Source organism: Amblyraja radiata, chromosome 4, assembly GCF_010909765.2.
Source record: "Amblyraja radiata isolate CabotCenter1 chromosome 4, sAmbRad1.1.pri, whole genome shotgun sequence".
NCBI classification, from domain to species: domain Eukaryota; kingdom Metazoa; phylum Chordata; class Chondrichthyes; order Rajiformes; family Rajidae; genus Amblyraja; species Amblyraja radiata.
Genome location: NC_045959.1, coordinates 30,180,756 through 30,208,315, shown reverse-complemented (window position 1 = coordinate 30,208,315; position 27,560 = coordinate 30,180,756). Strand labels below are relative to the sequence as shown.

The 27,560-nt window shown below is 44.9% G+C and overlaps 1 protein-coding gene across 6 annotated transcripts in view; it reads right to left on the bottom strand.

Moving 5' to 3' along the window:
* The window catches only part of LOC116971961 (collagen alpha-1(XVIII) chain-like), a 288,785-nt gene that overhangs the window by 76,546 nt on the left and 184,679 nt on the right, over nt 1-27,560 (bottom strand). For 3 of the 6 annotated variants that reach the window (XM_033019180.1, XM_033019176.1, XM_033019178.1), the window contains 8 exons: nt 27,250-27,312; nt 21,224-21,373; nt 21,068-21,121; nt 16,881-16,943; nt 14,723-14,767; nt 10,693-10,827; nt 4,232-4,309; nt 2,314-2,349 (listed from right to left, as the gene is read on the bottom strand). In XM_033019180.1, the coding sequence (XP_032875071.1) occupies nt 2,314-2,349; nt 4,232-4,309; nt 10,693-10,827; nt 14,723-14,767; nt 16,881-16,943; nt 21,068-21,121; nt 21,224-21,373; nt 27,250-27,312 (624 nt within the window). The remainder of the gene's footprint in view (nt 1-2,313; nt 2,350-4,231; nt 4,310-10,692; nt 10,828-14,722; nt 14,768-16,880; nt 16,944-21,067; nt 21,122-21,223; nt 21,374-27,249; nt 27,313-27,560) is intronic. The other 3 variants (XM_033019181.1, XM_033019177.1, XM_033019179.1) reach the window with 2 other exon arrangements.

Genomic DNA, 27,560 nt, shown 5'->3' with positions numbered 1-27,560 from the left:
GAGCGGGTGTGAGAGAACCCAGAATGAAGTTACATTATACAAGCCAACCACAGTGACAGACAGGGAAAGACTCTCTGGCCCCAGAAGGTGATATACACAATGTTTTTTTAATGTTGATCACAATGCATATGTTCCCCACCATATAAGATAGCTATTTAATCTATTTGACGAGACACAAAATGGATTTAAACCTGGGCTAATTAGTGGAAAATTTCCTCTGAGATTATTAGAGACAATTTCTTCAGCAGATTACTCTTCCATGATTAATGTTGAATATTTCCAGCGTTGTGCAATAACTGAAAGGCTTTAAGTGTTGCGAGGTTGTTTTCAAAGACCGGTACGGTGCCTGAAACATTCGTTCCTGCCCTAACAGACCCTTCTGCCCAACTAGCCCACACCGGCCAACATGTCCCAGCTACACTAGTTCCACCTGCTACACTATCTACACTAGTTTGGCCCATATCACTCCAAACCTGCCCTATCCATGTACCTGTCTAACTGTTTCTTAAATGTCGGAATAGTCCTTGCCTCAACTACCTCCTCTGGCAGCTCGTTCCACACACACACCACCCTATTACCGATAATTCAAAAAGAAGGAGGGAAACCATTGAGCTATTCAGGATTTTTAAATCATAAAGAAGGAATTTTATTCTGCTCTACAGATATTTGTCACTGTATTGGTCACGTTACTCCTTCAGACACCAGCTTGAGGGATATGGAGACACAAACAACTACTAATGCTGGAATCCTGAGTAGTGCTGGAGTAACTCAGCAGATAAGTGATGCAGGGTCCTGGACCTGAAACATCGCCTATCCGAATCCTCTGGAGCTGCTGCCTAAACTGCTGAGTTACTCTAGGATTTGTGTTCTCTAGCTCGAGGTATATCCTCCATTCCTTGGGTAAGTTTTTTAAACACCTCAGCCTGTTTTGCAGGATTAATATTGATATTGTTTTCTTGGGTCAAGGCTCATTTCATCTCCATGGTTGATTGATAGTGATAGTCCCACAGGCAAGGGAAACTGCGAGCAGGACACCCCATGACTGGCCAATCATAAGATCACTAGTGTAACCAAGAAGCTGAAATCAATGGAAAGTGATAGGTGCAGAAGTAGGCCATTCAACCTATCAAGTCTACCCTGCCATTCAATCATGGCTGATCTATCTTTCCCTTTCAACTCTATTCTCCTGTCTTCTATCTATCTCCGCCTTAAAAATATCCATTGACTTGACTTCACAGCCTTTTCTGGCAATGAATTCCACAGATTTACCACCCTCTGACTGAAGAAATTCCTCATCATCTCCTTCCTAAAGGGACGTCCTTTAATGATGAGGCTATGACTTCTGGTCCTAGACTCTCCCACTAGTGGAAACATCCTCTCACATCCTCTCTAACCAGGCCTTTCACTATTCAGTAAGTTTCAATAAGGTTCCCCCTCATCCTTCTAAACTCCAGCGAGTACATGCCCAAAGCCATCAAACGCTCATCATATTTTAACCCGTCCCCCCCCCCCCCCCCATTCCTGGGATAATTCCCGTAAACCTCCTCTGGACCATCACCAGTGCCAGCACATCCTTCCTCAGATATGGAGCCCAAAATTACTCACATGCAGTCTGACCAGCGCCTTATAAAAGCCTCAACGTTACATTCTTGTTTTTGTATTCTAATTCTATTCTAGGGTTTTCTCTGAGATCTTCGGTTTCCTCCCACATGCTAAAGACGGACAGGTTTGTAGGTTAATTGGCTTGTTATAAATGTGAATTGTCCCTAGTGTGTGTAGGGTAGTGTTAGTGTGCGGGGATCGCTGGTCGGCATGGACGTGGTGGGCCGAAGGGCCAGTTTCAGGGTTATATCTCTAAACTAAACTAGACTAAATTCCACCAACCATTCCTCAGCCAACCTGGGCAACTGATCAAGGTCCTGCTGTAATATTTGTCAACTAGTTTCCAATTTTCTCCCACATCCCAAAGACGTGCTGTTTGTAAGTTAATTGTAAGTTAACTGTAAATTAGTGTGCAGGAGTGGGAAAGTTGATGACATTGAAGTTGTGTGTACGGGTGATCGATGGTCGGCGTGGACTCAGTGTGCTGAAAGGTCTGTTTCCACGCTGTCTCTCTAAAACTAGACTAAAACGCGTGTGGAAGCAAGGTCCTAAGGGACTGCCTATGAAGAAGAAGAAATCCGAGCATGAAGTATGGAGACATGAGGCAAAACACTCATTCTCCCACTCGGCAGCATGGGATCGGAACCTACTGAAGGGCATAAAGAGGAGAAAATGGGGTTTAAAAAAAGCTCCCAATTGAGTTGAACTTACCTTTTCACCTGGAGAACCCAGTTTGCCCTTTTCACCCTACAAACAGAGAGAGAATCGGTCAACTAATGAACAAATATTTGAAGACCGTTGCCATGTGGAATCTTTGTAACCTCTAAATCTGGTCGCTCAGCCACAAGCGCAGGGTCAATGTTTGTGAGAAAGTGCAATCAGATCCAATAATTTGTTTCAAGGCTTTCTGTAGTGCCGTCACAGTGGGTCTCGGCTTGCAAAGTGTAGAGGTTGAAGCCAGTCACTTTCCAAGCAGAAGGGTTTGGCTGTGTTAGCTGTTTTGTTCTGATAGGGGCCTTTGCCTCCTGCATATGGTGGCCTAGTTGTAGGTTGGGGTGGGGGGGAGGGTTAGAATAGAATTTGGCAAGCTAGAGATTCATGCCATGCATGTCACATAATGCTACTTAAGCTAATACATCTGCTAGACTCCATGGGGAGGCACCAGATTAAAATTGACTGAATGTTGTAAAAGAAATCTCATAATGTTGCCAATATGGAATCAAAACCATAACTCCATTTGACTCCATTTACTGCACAACTTGGGTGCTTGCATGGTTAATTTTTCTGATGCCGGACAGCAGATTACCAGATGTATTTAAGAGGGAGTTAGATGTGGCCCTTGTGGCTAAAGGGATCAGGGGGTATGGAGAGAAGGCAGGTACAGGATACTGAGTTGGATGCAGCCATGATCATATTGAATGGTGGTGCAGGCTCGAAGGGCCGAATGGCCTATTCCTGCACCTATTTTCTATGTTTCTATGTTTCTATGTATTGTCTTCTGTTCCACCTGCCGTGATTGGATGTGAACTCACGCCCCTCAGGCTAACACTGCATTAACATTCACATGAAGACACACACAAAATGACGGAGTAACTCAGCGGGACAGGCAGCATCTCTGGAGAGAAGCTTTGGATGACATTTCGGGTCGAGACCGTTCTTCAGACTGATAGTCAGGGGAGTGGGAGACACTGAGACATGGAGGGGTACTGTGTGTAGATAAGACATCAAGGGGGATGCAGTACAAGGAAAATGTAGAATGGATCATTGTTAGCTAGGGGAAGGTGACAACGAGAAATACAAAGATAGAATGTAATCAGGAGGCAGTCAGACTGATCGGACTGTCGCATCTTTGATTGTCCATCCAGAACTAATTTTCTTGAGGTTTATTTGGTCTGCTCATAGATTACATACCAGGCATAGTACAGAAGTGTGTGCGTGTGCGCACGTGTGTTTGTGTGTGTCTGTGTGTGTGTCTGTGTGTGTGTGTGTGTCTGTGTGCGTGTCTGTGTATGTGTTTGTGTGTGTCTGTGTGTGTGTCTGTGGGTGCGTGTGTATCTGTGTGTGTGCGTGCTTGCGTGTGTAAGTGTGTGTGTGTGTGTGTGTATGCGTGTGTATTTGCTGTGTGTGTGTGGCCACTTTCAGGTACTAACTTTCTTTGTTCCTGATGTACTGTAGATAAAGTAAGGTAATTACTCTCTGACGAGATTTCTGCAACACCCTCTCTCGCTGCCCCCCCATCTGTGATTCCTCCTGCCCTCCAGCTATTCTACATTTCCTTGAATATCGCCTGCTTTGATCTGTCATTTCCACATCTTGCCCTTCCATATCTTGAGTTTCCCTCTCCCCTGACTCTCAGTCTGAAGAAGGGTCTCGACATGAAATGTCATCCATTCCTTCTCTCCAGTGATGCTGCCTGTCCCGCTGGGTTAGCACAGCATTTTGAATCTATCTTCAAGGTAATAACCTCAATCAGATTGGTATTCATGAATAAGAAGTAAGTGTGGGTCTCAAGTATAATAACTTACCCGCCTTTGAGTTTGTGCTCCTGGCCCAGAAACGCAGCAAATCTTTAAACCACGAAGCCCAGAAAACAGGATGATAAAGAGAATGATTTATTTAAAATTCTTACTGGGGCCCCCTGAGATCCATGAGATCCTGGTTTTCCGGGTATGCCTGGTAGTCCAAATGCACCGGAACTTTCCATATCCTTTTGGGAAAGATAGAATAGAAATTATGAAAATATGGCTTGTGAAATCAAAAGTCAAATTACATATATACATACAGTCATTCCTTTGAAATATCCAATTTGTGTGCAGGGCAGAGGGATGGTGGAGCCACTAACCACCTTGGAAACACTGCAGTGGTAGTGCAATCTTGCAAACTTATTTCACCATTCGTGGGTGATCGGAGCCACAATCTCTTGGAGATGTTTCAGTCCAGACCCTAACAGTTTTGGAAGGAACTGCAGATGCCGGTTTATGGATGCAATATGCTGGAGTAAGTCACCGGGACAGGCAGCGTCTCTGGAGAGAATGGGTGACGTCTCGCGTCGAGACCTTTCTTCTGACTTGACTCGAAATATCACTCATTACTTCTATCCGAAGATGCTTCCTGTCCCGCTGAGTTACTCCAGAATGTTTTCCCTAACAAACAGTGATTGATTTCACTGATGTTCTTCAAATGACCCAATGCCATTTAGCCTTTTGGCAAGTTGGCAATTTTCATTTGCTCTTTGGGTGAAAATTATCCTTTAATCCGCTCACCAGTATGTGTCAGGCCTTTCCATTCAGGGGAAGTGGTTCCTTTTGAGAGTTTAGTTTAGTGTTGAGATACAGCATGGATCTTTGGCCTACTGTGTACACGTCATCCATTGATCACCCATTCACACTAGTTCTACAGTGACATGGTGAAAGGGGAAAGGGTGTTCCAGCATCCTGTTGGTTAGAAGTGGCTCCCCCTTACATTGATAATTGGTTTTCAAGTGATCTTTTGACATTGAACCTGAATTATAACACTGCAACTTGAGCATGGCTCCAGTGGCAGTTAGTGGATGCTGTGCTCAAATCATTAGAGTAAGCCCGCACTTTGGAGATGCAACACCTGTCCCTATACCTCCTCCCTTGACATAGAAACATAGAAACATAGAAATTAGGTGCAGGAGTAGGCCATTCGGCCCTTCGAGCCTGCACCGCCATTCAATATGATCATGGCTGATCATCCAACTCAGTATCCCGTACCTGCCTTCTCGCCATACCCTCTGATCCCCTTAGCCACAAGGGCCACATCTAACTCCCTCTTAAATATAGCCAATGAACTGGCCTCGACTACCCTCTGTGGCAGAGAGTTCCAGAGATTCACCACTCTCTGTGTGAAAAAAGTTCTTCTCATCTCGGTTTTAAAGGATTTCCCCCTTATCCTTAAGCTGTGACCCCTTGTCCTGGACTTCCCCAACATCGGGAGCAATCTTCCTGCATCTAGCCTGTCCAACCCCTTAAGAATTTTGTAAGTTTCTATAAGATCCCCTCTCAATCTCCTAAATTCTAGAGAGTATAAACCAAGTCTATCCAGTCTTTCTTCATAAGACAGTCCTGACATCCCAGGAATCAGTCTGGTGAACCTTCTCTGCACTCCCTCTATGGCAATAATGTCCTTCCTCAGATTTGGAGACCAAAACTGTACGCAATACTCCGTCTAATGACCCCCAACAGCCCTTTCAGGTGAGGCAGAGGTTCACATCACCTCCTCCAACCTCATCCACTGTATCCGCTGTTCCAGGTGTGGACTCCTATATATCGGCGAGACCAAGCGCAGGCACGACGATCGTTTTGCTGAACACCTCCGCTCAGTCCGCCTTGGCCTACCTGATCTCCCGGTGGCTAAACACTTTAACTTCCCCTCCCATTCCCACACTGACCTTTCTATCCTGGGCCTCCTCCACTGTCAGAGTGAGACCCAACGCAAATTGGAGGAACAGCACCTCATATTTCGTTCAGGCAGTTTACAATCCAGCAGTATGAACATTGACTTCTCTAACTTCAAGTAACCCTTGCTTTCCCTCTCCCTCCATCATCCCCCATCCTAGTTCTCTGACTAATCTGACTGTCCTCCTGATTACATTTCATCGATTGTATATGCCTCGTTGTCACCTTCCCCTCAGCTAACAATGATCCAGTCTACATTTTTTCTTAGAACTTTGTCCCCTTTGATGTCTCGTTTTCAGACCTTACGCTTCCATATCTCTATGTTTCCCTCTCCACTGACTCACAGCCTGAAGAAGGGTCTTGGCCCCGAAACGTCACCCATTCCTTCTCTCCAGAGATGCTGCCTGTCCCGCTGAGTTACTCCAGCGTTTTGGGTCTATCTTCAGACTTTCATAGACTTCTGTTTCAGTGGAAAAATGTATAAACATAACTGACCTGCCATCAATTCCATCTAATTCTGCAATTTCCTTCTCTGAAGTAAGAATCCCCAAGGAATCCCAGTGAACAGATGAACCTGATGAACTATCATCAGTGGTGGTAGGGAGAGTGGGAGCTGGCAGTGGTAGGGGGTTCTACTTATAGGTTAGAATATCAAGAACGTGAGCAAATATAACAAGGATAGATCGCAAAATCAGCATCATTGCCAACCAGCAATCTCATTCATCATCTTACTCATCTTGTGAATCTGTGGAATTCTCTGCCACAGAAGGCAGTGGAGGCCAATTCACTGGATGCTTTCAAGAGAGTTGGATAGCTCTTAGGGCTAAAGGAATCAAAGGATATGGGGAGAAAGCAGGAACGGGGTACTGATTTTGGATGATCAGCCATGATCATATTGAATGGCGGTGCTGGCTCAAAGGGCCGAATGGCCTACTTCTGCACCTATTTTCTATGTTTCGATGTTTCGACTTCCTGCACCTTGCACCCAGTACTAATTCAGTGTTCCACTTAATTCCATTCTGAGCCCTCATGCTTCCATTTTAGTGCTGGTGAAATAGGCAGCAATTTTGAACCATTTTTGAGTTATTACTGTGTTGCTGTTTATTGTTTGGATAATGTATGGCGGTCCATATCCCCATGTACCATCTCACTGGGGGTATCCTTCTGGTTTAGTCTAATTTAGTTTTAGTTCAGAGATACAGTGCGGAAACGGGCCCTTCAGCCCACCAAGTCCGCACCGACCAGCGATCCCCACATACTAACACTATCCCACACTAGGGACAATTTACATTTATACCAAGCAAATTAGCCTACAAATCTGCACGGTCTTTGGAGTCCAGGAAGAAACCTCAGAGAAAACCCATGCAGGTCACGGTGAGAACGAACAAACTCCATACAGACAAGCATAGTCAGGATTGAACCTGTGTCTCTGGCGCTGCAAGACAGTAACCCCACTGCTATGCCATTGTGCTGCCTATTTAAGGTTGATATTTAAGGCTTTTCTCAGTGTGCCAATGTGACTGCTAACATGTTTCCTGTCCAGTTGCTATGTATATGTCCATTACCATATAACCATATAACCATATAACAATTACAGCACGGAAACAGGCCATCTCGGCCCTACAAGTCCGCGCCGAACAATTTTTTTCCCTTAGTCCCACCTGCCTGCACTCATACCATAACCCTCCATTCCCTTCTCATCCATATGCCTATCCAATTTATTCTTAAATGATACCAACGAACCTGCCGCCACCACTTCCACTGGAAGCTCATTCCACACCGCTACCACTCTCTGAGTAAAGAAGTTCCCCCTCATGTTACCCCTAAACTTCTGTCCCTTAATTCTCACTGCTGACAAGTATAAAGCTTTGTCTTCATGTAAGATTTCCCACGCAGTATTCTGCACTTTATTCTCTCAACTGCAAGCTTCTTGTTATGGAACAAATATTCTTTGCTGTTGTTCCAGTTCACATTCTTCGCACCACACATTTTTTTACGTTCACTGACAGCGCTGCATAGAAATTGTATTGTGCAGCACTTCATTTCAATGCTGCACAATTCAGAATTGATTTTAGTCACAGTCGTAGACAGACACAGTACGGTAACTCCAAGCCCATTCACACTAATTCCACGTTAATCTCACAAAACCTTATATTAATCCTGGAATAAACCATTAATGGTTTAATTTCACATTCCTAATTTTATTATACGTACGGCATATTTAGTGCATCTATTTAACATATTTAACGATGTCGTATTTAGCGACATCTATACGGCATTAGTGTGAAACGGCCTTGAGTGGTCAGTGGACAAGAGCTGTACTTGACGGATTTGTGTATCATCAAGTGACTCACTCGAGTACAGACACATGCACAGTCTCCTCATTCACCCACGTTATTTAGTACTTTTTACCCATCATTGAGGGATGTTATATGAATTTTACAAATTTAAGTACGTTAATGTTTATTTTTGTTACTTTATCAAAAGTTTAATTATGTATGTTTTTGTTCATTTATGAAAAATGTATGTGTGTTGTTTTCCCTCTTCTCTCTTTTTCACTCTTTCTCTCTCTCCTCCAAGATTAGTTCTTCTGTTTGCCTTTATTTGCTTGTTTTGAACAAGCAGTTTGATTTCAGTTTTTTTTTTTGCATTGTCAATAAACTTGAGAAAAACGTTATTTTTTGCTTAAACCAGTTATCAGAAAAATATATTATTTTTGCCTTACAAACTTTAAGTTTATGAAATAGAAAGAAAGAGATTAATAAAGAGATATAATAATTTTTATGTAGGGGTTCCCTGAGACATTAAAATTACTTCTAGGGTTCCGCAAGGGTCAAAAGGTTGAGAAACGCTCACGTAGAAGATGAGGACAAATTTTAGCGACCTCTTGACCTCTCTCGGAACCCTAGTGTTCCGAGGAACCCTGGTTGAGAAACGCTGATCTAATGCCTCAGATACTGGGGAATCCCAGCATTGCTGAATTCTAACAAGAGTTGGCAAAAAGATAGACACAAAATGCTGGAGTAACTCAGCGGGACAGGCAGCATCTTTGGAGAGAAGGAATGGGTGACGTTTTGGGACGAGACCCTTCTTCAGACTGGTTCATCCTTGTTTCCCTGTTTCCATGCTGTATCTCTAAACTAAACAAAACTAAACTAAACTCTGAGTACAATTGCAGGGATTGCCACTGGTCTCTGGAAGGTACAATTCTGCTACCTTTGTCAGTCAGCGGGCAGTAAGCAGGTAGCTGCACGCAGCATCACCTTGAATACAAAAGACAGCAGGCAGTTCCTGGAAAAAAATCAGCCAGAAGACTCGAAACCTCGGCGTCCAGAAGGTGGACACAGAACTGGCAGGGGCAAGAGAGCAGCATAACCTCCCAGCTGAGGAGGAAGCTGTTGGAGGCGGACAAGAATAGATGTTCTTACAAAGAGACCTTCTCCTGAGCCCACTGCGCAATCACAGTCTCCATGCAAACCATATGGCGGTAAGCACTGAAACAATTTGGCAGTAAGCTCTCTCAAATCCCTCATTGAAGGTGCACCTGCTCTGCTTATGCAACAGGTAAATCCCTGATCCAACTACTTTCGTGGCTGACCATAGCAGCTGTCTTTTCCAATGAAAAAGACTAAAGAAGAGTCTCGGCCTGAAGGCTCACCAGTCCATGTTCTCCAGAGCTGCTGCCTGAGCCATTGATTTATTCCAGCAGTTTGACCTTTCTCTCAAAGAGGAACGCTACTGTGCAGGTATTCACAATGGGCGAGAGGACTGAACTACGACAATGGTAAATGTCCACTAGTGTAGCTAATGCAGGCTGAGAGGGCTGCACATCACAATGTATCAAGCAGTTTGGCATGCAATGGTTAATGAAGTCTACCCTCTCCAACAAATGGGAAATCCATTCTGGGATTGAATCCATTGGACCATCCATTGAACCAGTGAACCAAGATACACAGTGGGGAAAATTGATGAAATGTCAGCAGCAACACCGTGGTTTATCCCACTCACATCAAATTATTCTAGTTTAGTTTACAGATAGATACATCACGGAAACAGGCCCTTCGGCCCACCGGGTCCGCGCCGACCAGCGATCCCAGCACATCAACACTATCCTACAACCACTGGGGACAATTTTTTACATTTACCAAGCCAATTAACCTACAAACCTGTACGTCTTTGGAATGTGGGAGGAAACCGAAGATCTCGGAGAAAATCCATGCAGGTCACGGGGAAATTTTAAATTAAAAGTGGACCTTTGCTCAAAGGATTTTTGTTCAGATCAGTTCCGTTTAGTTTATTGTTAAGTGTACCGAGGTACAGTGAAAAGCTTTAGTTGTGTGTTATCCAGTCACGGAAAGATAATAGATGATTACAATCGAGCCATTTACAGTGTACAGATACATGATAAGGGAATAGCGTTTAGTGCAAGGTAAAGCCAGCAAATGCCGATCAAAGATAGTCTGAGGTCTCCAATGAGGTAGATCGTAGTTCAGCACTGCTCTCTGGTTGTGGTAGGATGATTCAGTTGTCTGATAAAAGCTGGGAAGAAACTATCCCTGAATCTGGAGATAGAGGTCTACATTCAGGTCTAATCCAAAAGTTTTGTATTGTGTGATGGCCACCCATCTCATACATCGGAGAAGTTCATCACTAGCATCCTGAAAGTTACCTCAAATCCAGAGCCGAGATCATTGCTGAATCGCCCGGGAGGGCCTGGAGGGCCGGGTGGACCAGATGGGCCTTGGCTTCCTGGTTGACCTGGGTGTCCTGGAACTCCTGGTACGCCATTCTCTCCAACCTCTCCCTGGAAAGGAACAATATTACCAACTGTAAGGACACATTGGCTTTGTTCATGAATTCACCTATCTCCTGGACAAGCTTCCTGCCGCAGGTCTACCTGGATAGAGGTCCTCCCCAGGTTACCAATCCTTGATCCATTTGCAGCCGATACATAGGTGTGAGCGTTTGGCAGTGGGGCGGCATAGATTTACACCTGAATTGGGACTGTAGGCATATTTTTGTAAGCTTTAGAGATACGTTATGGAAACAGGCCCTTCGGCCCACCAGGTCCGCGCCGACCAGCGATCCCCGCACATTAACACTACCCTACACCCACTAGGGACAATTTTTACACTTACCAAGTCAATTAACCTACAAACCTGTACGTCTTTGGAGTGTGGGAGGAAATCGAAGATCTTGGAGAAATCCCACGCAGATCACGGGGAGAACGTACAAATTCCGTACAGACAGCACCAGTAGTCAGGATCGAACCCTGGTCTCCGGCGCTGCATTCGCTGTAAGGCAGCAACTCTACCGCTGCGCTACCGTGACTGCCCATCTTCTGCCGTGTGGGAATTTGGTTCACTGCTGCATTTCTAACATGAACCATCCGGTGAACCTTCCAACAACTCACAGGAATGGAACCCTGCCACACTTGGGGAGGATCTGCCCTGTTTTTTTCTGTGTAGGTAGGAACTGCAGATGTTGGTCTAAACTGAAGACAGACACAAAATGCTGAAGTAACTCAGCGCCTCTGGAGAGAAGGAACGGGTGACGTCTCGGGTCGAGACCCTTCCTCAGACTTTTTTCTGTTCTGAGACTGGAGACCAGGAATGAAGTGAAGTCTACTTTACCCACCCACGTCTTGCAAACGCAGTGTTTTTGTGTCCTTTTGTGACCTGTTGGTCTGATGAGATTTAGAGGGGTATTTCAGAATATTTGTGTTAAAACCAGGAGAGGTTTAAAAATCATCCATTATGTAGGAATTTATGTGTTCCAAAATAATTTGTAGCCATCAAAGCATTTTTGAAATAAAGTCTCAGTTTATATGGTATAATATGGAACTCCCAGTTGCAATATTGCAAATTTATAGACACCAATGTCCCACAAATGGAAAAGACATAACCATTTAAGGATCATGTTTGAAGCTGCAAGACAAATATTTTTCAGGACCTTTTTTCATCGCCAAAGAACACCTCTGGATTACATGAATCGACGAGGCGGGGGGAGGGGGGGGGTCTGGGCTAGGGTGAGAATTTCAAATAAGATCCGAAAGATTTGTATTTCCAAGTATGCAGCACTTCTGCAGCGAGCCCTGCTTATATACTCAGCTCTGTGAGGCTGATAATACATTGATCAAGCCTGAACCGCCATTCAATGTGATCATGGCTGATCATCCAAAATCAGTACCCCGTTCCTGCCTTCTCCCCATATCCCTTGATTCCACTAGCCCTAAGAGCTCTATCTAACTCTCTTTTGAAAGCATCCAGTAAATCGGCCTCCACTGCCTTGAGGCAGAGAATTCCACAAATTCACAACTCTCTGTGTGAAAATGTTTTTCCACATCTCAGTTCTAAATGGCCTACCCCTTATTCTTAAAGTCTGGCCCCCTGGTTTTGGACTCCCCCAACATAGGGAACATGTTTCCTGCATCTAGCGTCTAATAATTTTGTATGTTTCTATAAGATGCCCTCTCATCCTTCTAAATTCCACAGTATACAAGCCCAGCCGCTCCATTCTCTCAGCATATGACAATCCCGCCATCCCGGGAATTAACCTTGTGAATCTACACTGCACTCCCTCAAAAGCAAAAATGCCCTTCCTCAAATTTGGAGACCAAGACTGCACACAATACTCCAGGTGTGGTCTCACCAGGGCCCTGTACAACTGCAGAAGGACCCCTTTGCTCCTTTACTAAACTCCTCTTGTTATGAAGGCCAACATACCATTAGTTTTCTTCACTGCTTGCTGTATCTTCATGCTTACTTTCATGCTTACACCAAGGTCTCTTTGTACTTCCCCTTTTCCTAACCTGACACCATTCAGATAATAATCTGCCTTCCTGTTCTTGCCACCAAAGTGGATAACCTCACATGTATCCACATTATACTGCATCTGCCATGCATCTGCCCACTCACCCAACCTGTCCAAGTCACCCTACGTGTGAGGTGACGATGGCAGCAATGCCACCAACGGACAGTGTACAAGGTGAGCATGTGTGGGCACTGTCAATGCAGTTATCTCTGAGCAGAGTTTGCTCTGAGCTTACAACTGAGGGACAGTTACAATGCATTGATACATCTGACCGGCCTGGCGAGGATGTACTCCCCGAGTGCTTTCAATGTTTCATATGGATTTCAGTACAATTTGATACTGCACCATCTCAAAGCGTTATCACTGGGACAGTGGTGGAACAGGCAACCAACTCAACAAATGTGATTGTGAAGATCACTGTGACAAACTACGGCTCACGATGATTCTTTCGGTGGTAATCAGGGATAGTTGATTAATAGTGGCCTTGCTAACAACTCCAAGTCTGGGAAACAGAATGAACAAATCTTAAGGCAAGAATGAATAGGGATCTGTATTATTATATTTGCACTGCTTCATTCCTTGTGGAATCTATTCTGTGCAGGGAAGATACAAAACTTGCACCCTGAAAATACACAATGTAAGCCATAGGTATATGAGTCTTGAAGTGTAATGAAGAAGTAGATCTTTGTCGACACAAAGCAGTAAAATGGTAATTTGTGGCACCAGAAAAAAATAATGATGGATAAACTCTGGCTTGTTATATAAAACCAAGCAGTTCATCAATGTTTCTCAGCCCCAGCACTTTGGACAGACCTTTGTTAGATGATATTTTGAAGACTGTCATAAAAACAATGACTTTGTAGACAGAGGAAGAGGTTCAAGTGCTCAAAGTAGTCATTCTGCCCTCGTTCATCTATCCCCTGTACCCCTTCCTCCCTCTGGTTTCACATCTCACTCTTCTCCTTATCTAACACCCTTTTGTCTCCTTTTAATCACCAGCCTATGTCCACCATCTACCAATCAAACCCTCCTCATCTCCCTTCCAGATTTCTCCCCTCACTACAATCAACCTGAAGAAAGACCCGGACCAAATGCGTCACCTATCCATGCCCTCCAGCAACGCTGCCTGACTCCAGCACTTTGTGTGTTTTGTTTTGGTGAAGGGCACCATCTCTGCTGACTGCTTGGAATCCCTGGCTCCAGGCTACTCATTGAGACTAAGGGGGATTGTTGGGATGGTATTGGGAGCTGCAGGTCAGGAACACAGAGAAGCTCCGTGCGAGCAGTTGAAAGACCACCCATCCACCACTTCTTGCCATCCATGGAACTATCTCTGGTTCGCACATTGATCTCATCAGACACCTCAGATCCCCCAAAGTCAGGGAACGAACAAGTTATCCATAAAATAGACACAAAAGGCTGGAGTAACTCAGCGGGACAGGCAGCATCTCTGGAGAGAAGGAATGGGTGACGTTTCAGGATCGAGACCCTTCTTCAGACGTCTCGACCCGAAACGTCACCCATTCCTTCTCTCCAGAGATGCTGCCTGTCCTGCTGAGTTCCTCCAGCTGTTGGTGTCTATCTTTGGTTTAAACCAGCATCTGCAGTTCCTTCCTACACAGGTTATCCCTAATCCTGAGGGACTGCCTAAGAAGAAGATGGATCTCAGTCTGAAGAAGGGTCTAGACCCGAAACGTCGCCCATTCCTTCTCTCCAGTGATGTTGCCTGTCCCACTGAGTAATTCCAGCATTTTGTGCCTTACTGTATATTCAGTTTAAACCAGCCTCTGCAGTTCCTTCCTACACATAGATTATTCATTTACATCAATAATCCTTCTCGGGAGAACAAGTATAATCAAACCGACCTTTAAAAGCTTAATATTTACCTTTCGTCCCTGCAGGCCAGGCATACCAATTGGACCTTGATCACCCTGCAAACAAATACATTTCATTAATTTTTCTTGTGTCATTCAAAATTTCCCATTGAATCAAAAAAGCACACAATAGTATTAGCACTGGGCCACACTCTCTGAGGAGACAGCAATAATGACAGCCCATGAAAAGGTCTAACATTTTCAAGATTACAGAGACAATGAGAAAATGATTTAGCAACAGAGTAGACTGAGAACACAGGGGCACCATCCCTTCAATCAGGCCTGACAATCATCCATTTTTATTTTAACCAGAAAAAAGACCTGTGGTGGAATTTAGTGGGTCAGGCAGCACCTGTGGAATGAAATGGACTGCCGATGTTTCAGCTCGGGACACTTCCACAGACTCTGAATCATAATCTGGCCATTTTACTTTAGTTTAGGAAGTAGGCCCTTCGGCCCACCGAGTCCGCACCGACCAGCAATCCCTGCACAATAATACTACCCTACACACACTAGGGACAATTTACATTTATACCAAGCCAATTAACCTACAAACCTGTACGTCTTTGGAGTGTGGGAGGAAACCGGAGATCTCGGAGAAAGCCTCCCCGGCCACGGGGAGGGCGTACAAACTCCGTACAGACAGCACCCGTAGTCAGGGATCGATCCCGGGTCTCAGGCGCTGTAAGTGTACCACTGCACCACCCTGCCGCCCCGAACATTGGCCCAATGCTTTGGTATTTTGCACAAAGTGCCGCATCAGCAGTCAGATTTTTTTTTTTACTGCCAGGTTCGTATACTCTGATTCACAGCTTACAGTGAGAGTTTTATTCTCTACAAGGGAACATGTTTTAATCAACTGGAAACATGCTTAAAGCTTTTGGCAAATGATCCAAAGTGAACAATCTTGATTTGAGTGCAGAATATATATTCATTATAAAGCATATGGAATTTATCATTAGTCCACCTGCTGTAGGTACTGAAGCATTTAATGAAAGATGGTGGAATTTATTGTTCTGCAAACATTAGCATTGGATATGACATAGGCCCTTCAGCCATCAATGCCAGGCTGACCATTGATCACCTGCTCACACTAGTTATCCCATTTTCATATTCCACTTTTGACACATTAGGGGCAATTTATAGAGGCCAATTAACCTACAAACCTGCACGTCTTTGGGATGTGGGAGGAACTCGAAGCACCCAGAGGAAGCCCACCCAGTCACAGTGAGAACATGAAAACTCCACACAGACAGCACCTGGCTTTTTGACGCTGTGAAGGTGCCTCTGAAGTACCTTCTTATTCATATCAGTTTGTTTGCTTTTTTGCAGTCAGACACAAATGAACTGTTGTACGAGTGCAGAAAAAAAGACAACAGCATAGGGCAGCACGGTGGCGCAGCGGTAGATCTACTACCTTACAGCGCCAGAGACTCAGGTTCGATCCTGACCTCGGGTGTTGCCTGTACGGACTTTGTACGTTCTCCCCGTGACCTGCGTGGGTTTTCTCCGAGATTTTTGGTTTCCTCTCACACTCCAAAAACGTACAGGTTTGTAGGTTAATTGGCTTGGTAGAAATTGTCCTTAGTGTAGGATAGTGTTATTATGTGGGGATTGCTAGTCGGTGCGGACACAGTGGGCCGAAGGGCCTGTTTCCGTGCTGTACCTCTAAGCAAAACTAAACTAAGCATATCTAGTTGGATAATCAGAGGATCACGGTTCATCCAATTTTACAATTGATAATCCTCTTATTGTTGGGAATTAGACTTGTGATGTTTTTTCATTCTTTGAATCACATGCAAAGCAAGCAAACTGAATTGATATTGCAAGATATGCTTTTAGAAGAAAAAATGGAAACTAGTCCAATAATCCAAATTTATTTTTGAGCAATGCTCTGGCAAAAGTAATTACGGAAGTAGAGTAGAGTATAAAAACAAACATGGTGAAATATTTGAAAATGAAGGGATGTTTAAGAAAGAACTGCAGATGCTGGAAAAATGGAAGGTGGACAAAAATGCTGGAGAAACTCAGTGGGTGAAACTCACCCGCTGAGTTTCTCCAGCATTTTTATCTACCTGAAGACGAAGGGACATCACTGAATTTTCTGATGAGAGTGGAGGCCATCTTGGAGCTGCACACAGAATCACATCACCATGTTTGCTTGACTTACCTTCGGTCCTTTGGTTCCTGGTTCACCAAGAGTCCCATCCTCTCCTGGTGGCCCACTTGGACCCTAGGAATAATGAGCAGTCTCTTAATAGAGGGCAGCTGAACGTAACATGACGCTGTGCTTAAATGAAATCCGCGTTGCCACATGCTCCCGGTGTTCAATGCCCTGCACATCGATGCTGACAATAACATCTTTCTGAGCATTGCTACTTCCTTTCAAATTCCAATAGCTGTGTGTCAACACCAACAAGCCTGAAGCTACCTGTATCACTTTGCTCTCAACTCATTGGGTTTGGTTTATTTAATGGTGGTGCCCAAGGCCTTCTATCTGAATGGAGCCAATTGCACAACAGGATGACGTGTTTTGTACAAGAATAGTCATTTGCATTTGCTGCCTTGTTGGCATCAAGCATGAGTGGATCTTTTGAATAATTCCGCAAGAGGATTTATGGAAGACACAGATCAGTATAGCTGATCAAGGAGGGTATCAACAACTAGTTTTAGTTTAGAGATACAGCGGGAAACAGGGTCCGCACCGACCAGCGATCCCCGCACACGAACACTATCCTACACACACTAGGGACAATTTACATTTACACCAAGCCAATTAACCTACAACCCTTTACGCCTTTGGAATGTGGGATGAAACCGAAGATCTTGGAGTAAAATCCCACGCGGTCACGGGGAGAACGTACAAACTCCATACAGACAGCACCCGTGGTTGGGATTGAACCTGGGGCTCTGGCGCTGTAAGTGCTGTAAGGCAGCAACTGTACCGCTGCACCACCGTGCCGTCAACTAGATGATAATCTGTCAGCCTTTTTAACAATTCTAGGTTCTAAGTGCATAGAAAGGACCAACTGATTTATCAAGCCCACCCCAATCTGATACCGGCTTGTTGGATGGACATTATTTGCTGAACTTAACACAGTCCAGTATTTCACTATGACTTGAAAGTTGGATGCATTTCTGGCTGCGATGGAGATCACATTATTCAACAGATAGGGGATATTAATTAAGCCCAATGTTCACAGGAACTAGTGGAGAGGGTTTTTTTTTTTCAGATTTCTATCCATCTCCACCAATTGGACAAGCCGGGATTTTTCCCTTTTCCCCCTCATTCCCTAGGTCTTTGGAAAGGTGAGGACTGTACATACTGGTTTATGAGGGCTTGGATGGTCCAACAAGTATTTTATACCTTCTTATCTTTCCCAGATCTGTAAAGCACCCTCAGTAACCCAGTCTCTTGATGGGTCAAAACCCAGAGAACTCCAATGACCAATTAGAAAATCTCTGGGCGAAGAATCCCAGACTGACCATCAAAGGCAATGAATCTCTGTGACATGGCTGTGCTGGGCTTGGTTAGCACCCAGCTCCCACCACCAGATAATAGGCCTTGAAAAATAAACTTTACAAAGTAGACTAAAACTGCTTTTGCATTGCATCTGCTCCATGAGCGAACTGTATGCAGAAGATGTTGATTGTCAGCGGTGCCCACTGAGCAAGCGGGCACGTGTGCGGCAATAACCAAGAGCTGCTGCTACTTGGTATCGCTTGTTTTAATCTACAAACTAAGGCAAATGTCAGTGTGGGTCATGTTTCACGGATCAAGCTGTTTACATCGTCGTGCAAGCCAAAAGCAGGTTAAGTGGAACGCTTACATAATCCGCCGATCGCCTGAGCCAATTTTCCCTCCTGTTAATGAACTGCGCACAGTGCCAGGGCAGGCCTTGCAAGTCTCACTTATAAAGTCCCAGCTACGAGATCTGGAAAGGATCAACTACTTTTGACCAAGATTCATCAAACTGGGGGGATGTGATGTGGCAGGGTGGTGTGGCAGGGAGAAAAGCATATAAGCATTGGGTGCTCCAATATATATCCTATTCCCATTTGGTGGTGCAGTGGTAGAGTTGCTGCCTTACAGTGCTGGAGACCCGGGTTCGATCATGACTACGGGTGCTATATGTATGGGGTTTGTACGTTCTCCCCGTGACCTGCTTGAGTTTTCTCCAAGATCTTCGGTTTCCCCCCACACTCCAAAGACGTACAGGTTTGTAGGTTAATGGGCTTGGTATAAGTGTAAATTGTCCCTAGGGTGTGTCGGGAAATGTTAATGTGCGGGGATTGCTGGTCAGCGTGGACTCGGTGGGCCGAAGGGCCTGTTTCCGCTCTGTATCTCTAGAATTAAAAACTAAAAACTATAATCATGTGTTGCTCAAAAAGCTACAGGGGTTCATTTGCATTATCACTTGATACAACCCACTCTGCTCTCTCACCTAAAGAATTGGCCATGGTTGTAAACCTCATGAAGTGCTGTAGGGAGTTTCATGATGCTAGGGTTAGGGACTAATATACCTTCACGACCTGACCTCTTGAGATTGGATGTGGATGCACTTTACGTTGACATTTTCTCCTTGCCTGTGGAGCAATGAAGTCATGGAAACTTCCCAGTTCCCTGGAACCCCAAAGAGCTTCTCCTCACAGTCCCTGTTGTCCCAGAAAAGCTGTGGAAATGATAAACAGTCCCATCCTGCTGGTTTCCAGTGATCGGCCCTGAGGCTCTGTTCTTTTGCTTGGTATAAAATATTTGCTTTTGTCCCTCAGGGCTATGCAAATATTAGCTGTCAAAAAAGCTGTCGTGTCCGAAGAAGAGTCTCGACCTGAAACGTCACCTATTCTTTCTCTCCAGAGATGTTGCCTGTCTCGCTGAGTTACTCCAGCTTTTTGTGTCAATCTTAGCTGTCCTAAGCATGTGAACCTCCTATCTCACATGCCGGGAGAGCTGGGCACAAAGGGGCATCAAGCAAGTCAAGGCACGTGAGTCAGGTTTAGGTAGGTCTGAAGAAGAGTCTCGACCTGAAACGTCACCCATTCCTTCTCTCCAGAGATGCTGCCTGACTGGCTGAGTTACTCCAGCATTTTGTATCTATTTTAGGTATCAAAACTTGAATACCTCCAAGTAAGGAGAAAAGTGGCCGATGGATCTAATGGGCAAGAGAGACTGCCTATTCTTGCAGATACTTTGTTGGGAAAATTCAATCACGAGCTTTCGGGGGCAATGAGGGGTCTTATTTATTCCACAATGTAAGAGAGTGTATGTGCTGAGCCTTGCGCACCTTGCTGGGTGGGAGTGATGGCGACCTTCACTGGGTGAGGGTCAGCCAACTCAAAGCTGAGTAAAACACCACCCCTGTTCCTAAAAGCACTGTATGTAGGGGTGGAGTCCCGATCTGCTTCCTCCTCACCTTAAGACCTCTGTCCACATCTTTAGGTGGCATAGTGGCGCTTTCACTTATCCAGTCCCCAAGTCTAAGTTTTAGAGGTACAGCAAGGAAACATGCCTTTTGGCCCACAGAGCTCATTCCAACCATCGATCGCCCCTTCACACAAGTTGTACCTTAGCCCATTTTTTCCCATTCACTTCCTACACATTGGGATAATTTTATAGAGGCCAATTAACCTACACGTTTTTGGGATGTTGGGAGGAAACCGGAGCACTCGTAGGGAACCCTCATGGTCACAGCAGGGGGAAAGTGCAAACTCTACACAGATCGCACCCGAGGTGAGGATCGAACCCTGGTAGCGACACTACCAGCTTCACTACTGTGCCGCCTTGTGCCCTGTGCTTCAACCTTGACTGAGATAGTCATTGTATTCAAGACCATTTACCAGCATGCACAATGTTTGGAACCCTAGCCCAATGCTCATCTGTAATGTCCTTTCTATACGTTTTTTTGCAAATGGGTTTCTTTGCTAACGACGCGAGGTTTGTCTTCCCAAATATGCACGTACAGTCGTTCTAATGAGCTCTGCATGACCCGCATGCAATTTCTTTGGTGAAAAGTGAAAAGCAGAACCACTTTCCTTGTTCACTCACTTACCCACAGGCCCAAGTGAAACACGGCGCAGGGTTTACATTCATCTAACTAGAAGAGCACAATGTTAGCTTCTTAGTGTAAAGAGGTGCAAGATCTCGCAAGCCCGCAAGTGGTGATTTGTTTTGCATAGTATTCTCTCAGAATGCTATGTAGATCATGTGCCTGGTGGAGCAGGCTATCACAGCAGGTGCAGCGGAGCATCAAGAGACAGAGAAAGGGTTAACTGGTTAGGCTGATATTCAATGTCCACATTAAATAATGACTGCCTCGCTGGCTGCTTTCTAAAGGATCATCTAAGAATGGACTGGACCTGATCAAGCCAGATGAATACCTCGCCAGACCCGCTCGCTTTCTCATCAAAAACCTGCAAGATGGCAAAGTCAGAGCAATCAGTCGGACAGCGACAAAGACGGCATCGAGAAAGACAAATAACAAGTGAGAGGAGGTGAAGCTGGGCTCCACTTACCGAATCCCCCGAGCCCCCATCATGTCCGGGGTATCCTGGTGGACCGCGAGGCCCTGGGGCACCCACGAGGTTTGGGTTCGAAGCTTCAAACACAGCTGGGACACCAGGTGGCCCTGGCAAACCTGGAGGACCCGGTGGCCCTGGGGGACACTGTGAACAGAAGAGTAGACCGTCACACACCGTGTGCTGCAGTAATAATCGCCACATTAGGAAACCAGACCCTTCACTAGTAACCCCAGTCTGATTAGTACTGGCTTCAGGGGTTATGGGGAGAAGGCAGGAGAATGGGTTTAGGAGGGAGAGATAGATCAGACATGATTGAATGACAGAGTAGACTTGATGGGCTGCATGGCCTAATTCTACTACTCTCACTTATGACCTTATGACCCAATCCCAGGGAATGAGGTCAAATCCGGTTATCCCAGAATCACAGAATAGTGTGACATAGAGATACAGAGAGAAGTTGAGTTTAGTTTTGTTTGGTCTAGTTTATTTATTATGTCACGTTAGTTTAATTTAGTTTACATATTGTCATGTGTACCGAGGTAGAGGGAAAAGCTTTTGAGAAGCTGGTACCTCTCCCACATAACCTGGCAAACCAAGCTTGGAGAATTTGATTAACAATTCAAAGAAAGTCTGGTAATAAAGAGCTAGTTTTGTGAATTAAAACTCGAGCTGGCTCATTGATATGCAGCGGGCTCGATACCTTGCCACAGTTTTCCTACATGCGATGCAAGTCACAGAACTGTGTGTATATCTTGTAGCTCTGCTCTGATACGTCCCGCAATACTCAAATTTTGGAAACAGACAACAATCCCCACAGTGAAGATGTGGATTAATGATATGTCCGAGACACTACATTTAGAAAACATTAGGCTTGACTTGGCGGAAAAAGTAGATCAATTTCTAAAGACATGGTTGCCTTTTACTGTATTTCTGCAACAACAGAATGGTTAAACACAAATTTAAACCTGATGCTAGGAATGGGTGAGGGGGGGGGGGGGGGGGGTGGGGGGGGGGGGGGAAGGCATATCTCCATCTTCTCTTTTCTTATTTCTTTTCTTTTCTCTTGCACTTCTTTGGTAGCTTAGGGGCCTTTTTCTTGCTTTCTCTTATTTCTCTTTCTTCATTCTCTCTTTTTTTCCCCTTTTTTTTGATTTATGTTTTAATGTTAAAAATGAAGCTGTACAATAATTGTATAACTGTTATGTCGATCGTCTTATCCCTGTACAATTGCTTCTAATAAAATAAATTTAAAAAAAGAAAAAAAAGATACGTCCCGCATGCCATTCAGCGTCCGTGGTTCAAGAAGGCACAGCGACATCTGCAATAGGGGACTGGGGTTGGGCAATAAATGCGAGCTCTGCCAGTGATAGCTGTGGACATGTCCAATGCTCCCATGGTTTTCCATCTGCCCATTAGATTATGGCATCATGCCTTCCATGGCAGCAAAAACCCAAAGAGATTCACATTTAATAAGAAGATGGACACAAAACGCTGGAGAAACTCAGCTGGAGAAAGGCAGCATTTACTCAGGAGGGTCTCGGCCCGAAACGTCACCCATTCCTTCTCTGCAGAGATGCTGCCTGTCCAGCTGAGTTACTCCAGTATTTTGTGTCTATCTTCGGTGCAAACCAGCATCTGCAGTCCCCTCCTACACTTCACATTTAATAAAATACATGGATATTATTTTGAAGTTGTGGAAAGGAAAAACCGGTGACGGAATCCACAACTTCTTCATTTTCTGTAAAAATGTATATAAAGGACGATGAAAAGAAACAAGTAGATTCTTTTCAGTTACACGATAGAATTTATCCAGTGAATTATAATTTTTGTTTGTCATCTCTGAAGCTTTTCTTTATATCGGCAGCATATGTAATGGTTCATTCCGGAGGACTTTTGCCTCTACACTCTGGGGCCCTATGATCACCTCAGTACAGACTGAGGAGCATCAGAACTGCCTGTATGCAATAAGAAATAATTCAAGGGAGTCCCCCTTCCATCCTTTCTCTGGAGATTTGAGTTTCTTGTAAAAAATAGTGGTCCTGTTTTCAAAGCAAGTGATTAATGTGTGGTCATAAGGTCGTAAGTGATAGGAGCAGAATTAGACCGTTCAGCCCATCAAGTCTATGGTTGATCTATCTCTCCTAACTCAATTCTCCTGCCTTCTCCCCATAACACCTGACACCAGTACTAATCAAGAATCTATCTATCTCTGCCATTAAAAAATATCCACTGACGGCCACCATAGCCTTCTGTGGCAAAGAATTCCCACCCTCTGACTAAATAAATTTCTCCTCATCTGGGGGTCCTTGTACATCAGTATATGAAAGTAAGCATGCAGGTACAGCAGTCAGTGAAGAAAGCGAATGACATGTTGGCCTTTATAACAAGAGTAATCAAATATAGGAGCAAAGAGGTCCTTCTGCAGTTGTACAGAGCCCTAGTGAGACCACACCTGGAGTATTGTGTACAGTTTTGGTCCCCTAATTTGAGGAAGGACATTCTTGCTATTGAGGGAGTGCAGCGTAGGTTCACAAGGTTAATTCCCGGGATGGCGGAACTGTCATATGCTGAGAGAATGGAGCGACTGGGCTTGTACACTCTGGAGTTTAGAAGGATGAGAGGGTATCTCATTGAAACATATAAGATTGTTAAGGGTTTGGACACGCTAGAGGCAGGAAACATGTTCCCGATGTTGGGGGAGTCCAGGACCAGGGGCCACAGTTTAAGAATAAGGAGTAAGCCATTTAGAACAGAGACGAGGAAACACTTTTTCTCATAGAGAGTGGTGAGTCTGTGGAATTCTCTGCCTCAGAGGGTGGTGGAGGCTGGTTCTCTGGATGCTTTCAAGAGAGAGCTAGATAGGGCTCTTAAAGATAGCGGGGTCAGGGGATATGGGGAGAAGACAGGAACGGGGTACTGATTGTGGATGATCAGCCATGATCACATTGAATGGCGGTGCTGGCTCGAAGGGCCGAATGACCTACTCCTGCACCTATTGTCTATTGTCAATTGTCTAAAGTCCCCTCTCATTCTTCTAAACTCATGAGCAATGTAATATATTTTAGTAGGCACTCCTCACAGAAAATACCTAAGATGTACATGGATTCATTTTTGAATTCAAGAAATTATTTATTACAAATAGTTTTTATTTAAACCCATGAGCCTTTTACTTTGTTTTTGTGCTTTCAATTAAAACTTCTATCCTCTTCTATCCTCTGCCGTATATTTGAGACTTTAAAATTTCAACATGGGAACGTGGAAACTACTAAATCAAAGAACCTTTGAATTTTAATTAATGAATAAAGTTTATAGTCAATAGTTTAATAGTCAATATACAATTTACACACTAATAGTTAGTCTTTCCACGTCTATGTTGTTGATGTTGGGAAAGCATTTTGGAAAAACATGACCTTTAGCATAATTTTTAATAATTGAGAGCATTTATACTTCAATACAACAACATGAAGGCAAAAGCTGGCTGACTATGACTAGCAGATGGAGCTTTACATCCTGTGTCTGGCACGCAGTTGTTCAGTTGGGGTAGAAGACATTTTAATGGCTTCTATTAACTCCCACCTACGTGGACTTGTAGATACCTGGACCTACTGCTGTTAGTTGCTGTGAAATGCCAGAAAGCACCATTAAGAACTAAATTTGTTCTATCCGCAGCAGAAGGCTACTATGATGCGGTGCGGTGGTGCAGAATGCTACTGGGATGTGCCGCTGCGGAGAAGGACCCGGCGGGCCGCTGCCTGCAAGGGGGAAGCTCGGAAGCTGCCGAGCTCGGCCCCGAAGACTGGAGAGCGTAGGAGGAGGGCAGGAGAATGGGATTAGGAGGGAGAGATAGATCAGCTCTCTAGGGCCCTGTACATTATAAAAAATGTACAGGGCCCTAGTGAGACCACATCTGGAGTATTGTGTGCAGTTTTGGTCTCCAAATTTGAGGAAGGACGTTCTTGCTATTGAGGGAGTGCAGCGTAGGTTCACAAGGTTAATTCCCGGGATGGCGGAGAGAATGGAGTGGCTGGGCTTGTACTCTGGAATTTAGAAGGATGAGAGGGTATCTTATTGAAACATATAAGATTATTAAGGGTTTGGACACGCTAGAGGCAGGAAACATGTTCCCGAGTCCAGAACCAGGGGCCACAGTTTAAGAATAAAGGGCCTGTCCCACTTGCATGCGATTGCGTGCGTTTGGCGCGACCAACCGGAAGTGGAGTTCACGCGAAGTTCGCGCTAAGTTCGCGTGTGACGTCATTTACGTCATCCTTACAAATCAGCTGGGCAGGAGGCGGGCCGACTGAATTTGGGTGTCGCACGGCGTCGGCGGTGACGTCATCACGCAACGCCACGCGCTAGGCGTACCCCGTCAATACGCTGCATACGCCGTCAATACGCTGCGTACGAAGTCAAGACGCCGCGTACGACCGCAATGTGCCTGCGTGCATATGAGGGCCGACAGGCTGTTGGCGCGCGAAGATTTCGGTCACTGCAGGAATTTCGGAGCCCCGCTCAATGTTGGGACCAGCCCCGCACAACTCCGCGCTTCTAAGTGGAACCGGACCCGCGTGGCCATATGTTGCCCGTACGCCTCAAGCGACCACGAGGTTGCGTAATTTGCGAGCCAAGGTCGTGTAAGTGGGACAGGCCCTTTAGGGGTAAGCAATTTAGAACGGAGATGAGGAAACACTTTTTCACAGAGTTGTGTCTGTGGAATTCTCTGCCTCAGTGGGCAGTGGAGGCCGGTTCTCTGGATACTTTCAAGAGAGAGCTAGATAGGGCTCTTAAAGATAGCGGAGTCAGGGGATATGGGGAGAAGGTGGGAACGGGGTACTGATTGGGGATGATCAGCCATGATCACATTGAATGGCGGTGCTGGCTTGAAGGGCCGAATGGCCTACTCCTGCACCTATTGTCTATTGTCTATGATTAAATAGTGGAGTAGACTTGATGAGCTGAATGGCCTAATTCTACTCCTATCACTTATGACCTTATGACCTTATAACTGGACTTTGGAATTTTGTAAATGGCGCCAAAATGTGGCGACTTGTGCATGAGTGAGCTGTGCAAAGGTAATTGCACTGTGCACTGCATACATGACAATAAAGAACCATTGAAGGTTCATGATCACTGCCCCCCAACACTGCTCTTCAAGCCCAGACATGTTAACCCTTGTAGACCCATGCAGCAGTGCTAAGTACCAGATCTTGCCTCAAGACTATTGATCCAGTATTGGTACAAGGAGGCAAATAGATCAGCTGGGAATTAGCGTGGGTCAGAGAGGGGTGTGTGTAACGGGACAGCAATTATCAACCAAGGCTGCTTAAGTTGGACATTTACCCTCTGCAGAACACAGTGAGGGAGCTTATCAAGGATTATTACAGAGGATCTCGATCAGCTGGTTAAGCGGGCCGAGGATTGGCAAATGGCAAATGGCAATTCACATGAGGCATTGTGATTTGGGAAGTTGAACCAAAGCAGGACCTTCACAGTAAACATTGGTGCCCTGATAAGTGAGGTGGAGCAGAAGGATCTAGGAATACCAATACACAATATCCTGAACGTGGTATTGTGAAAATGTATTGAGCGCACAGGAGAGATGCTGGACATGCCGCTTGCATCTATTCAAACAAGTGCGCTAAAATTGAAATCCCACATCTTTGCGAGGGAGGAATGGAATAGATGTAATCACCGACTAAAACAAAGGCCGTTAGGACAGGGAAACAATGCTACCAGTTAATTAACCATGTTCCCGAATGTAAGAACGATTTATACATGTAATACATGATATACACCAGTTAATTAACCATGTATAAATGTATATCTTGGTGCTGTCCCTGACGCCACAGGATCTAGAATGAGCTGCCAGAGGTAGGTATAATGGATAGAAAGATTTAGGATGGTATGGATCAAATCTGGCACATGGCATTAGCTGAGATGGGCACCTAGGTCATCATGGATGAGTTGTGCCAAAAGACCTGTTTCTGTGCTGTCTGAGACTACGTCTCTCTGATACTCACTCGAATGTTTTCACGGTCAATGTCGCTGTCATCCAGTCCAGAGCCTTCAGTATCGATGAAATTCTGCAAGGAAGGAATTGTGAAAAATATGAATGTCAGTAGCTCATAACCTAGGACTGGAACAATGTTTCCACTTGGTACTCCAATTTAGTCTATTGAGTTCAAAATGGCAGCACACAGAAGGATGCCGTTGTACTCCATAGCGTGCACAGGAGATTCAAGATGATATTACTGGGGTCTGTAGAGTTAGAATTGGTGAGAGGCTGAATAGGCTGAGTCTTTACTCGCTGGAGAGTAAGCAACATTGTAGA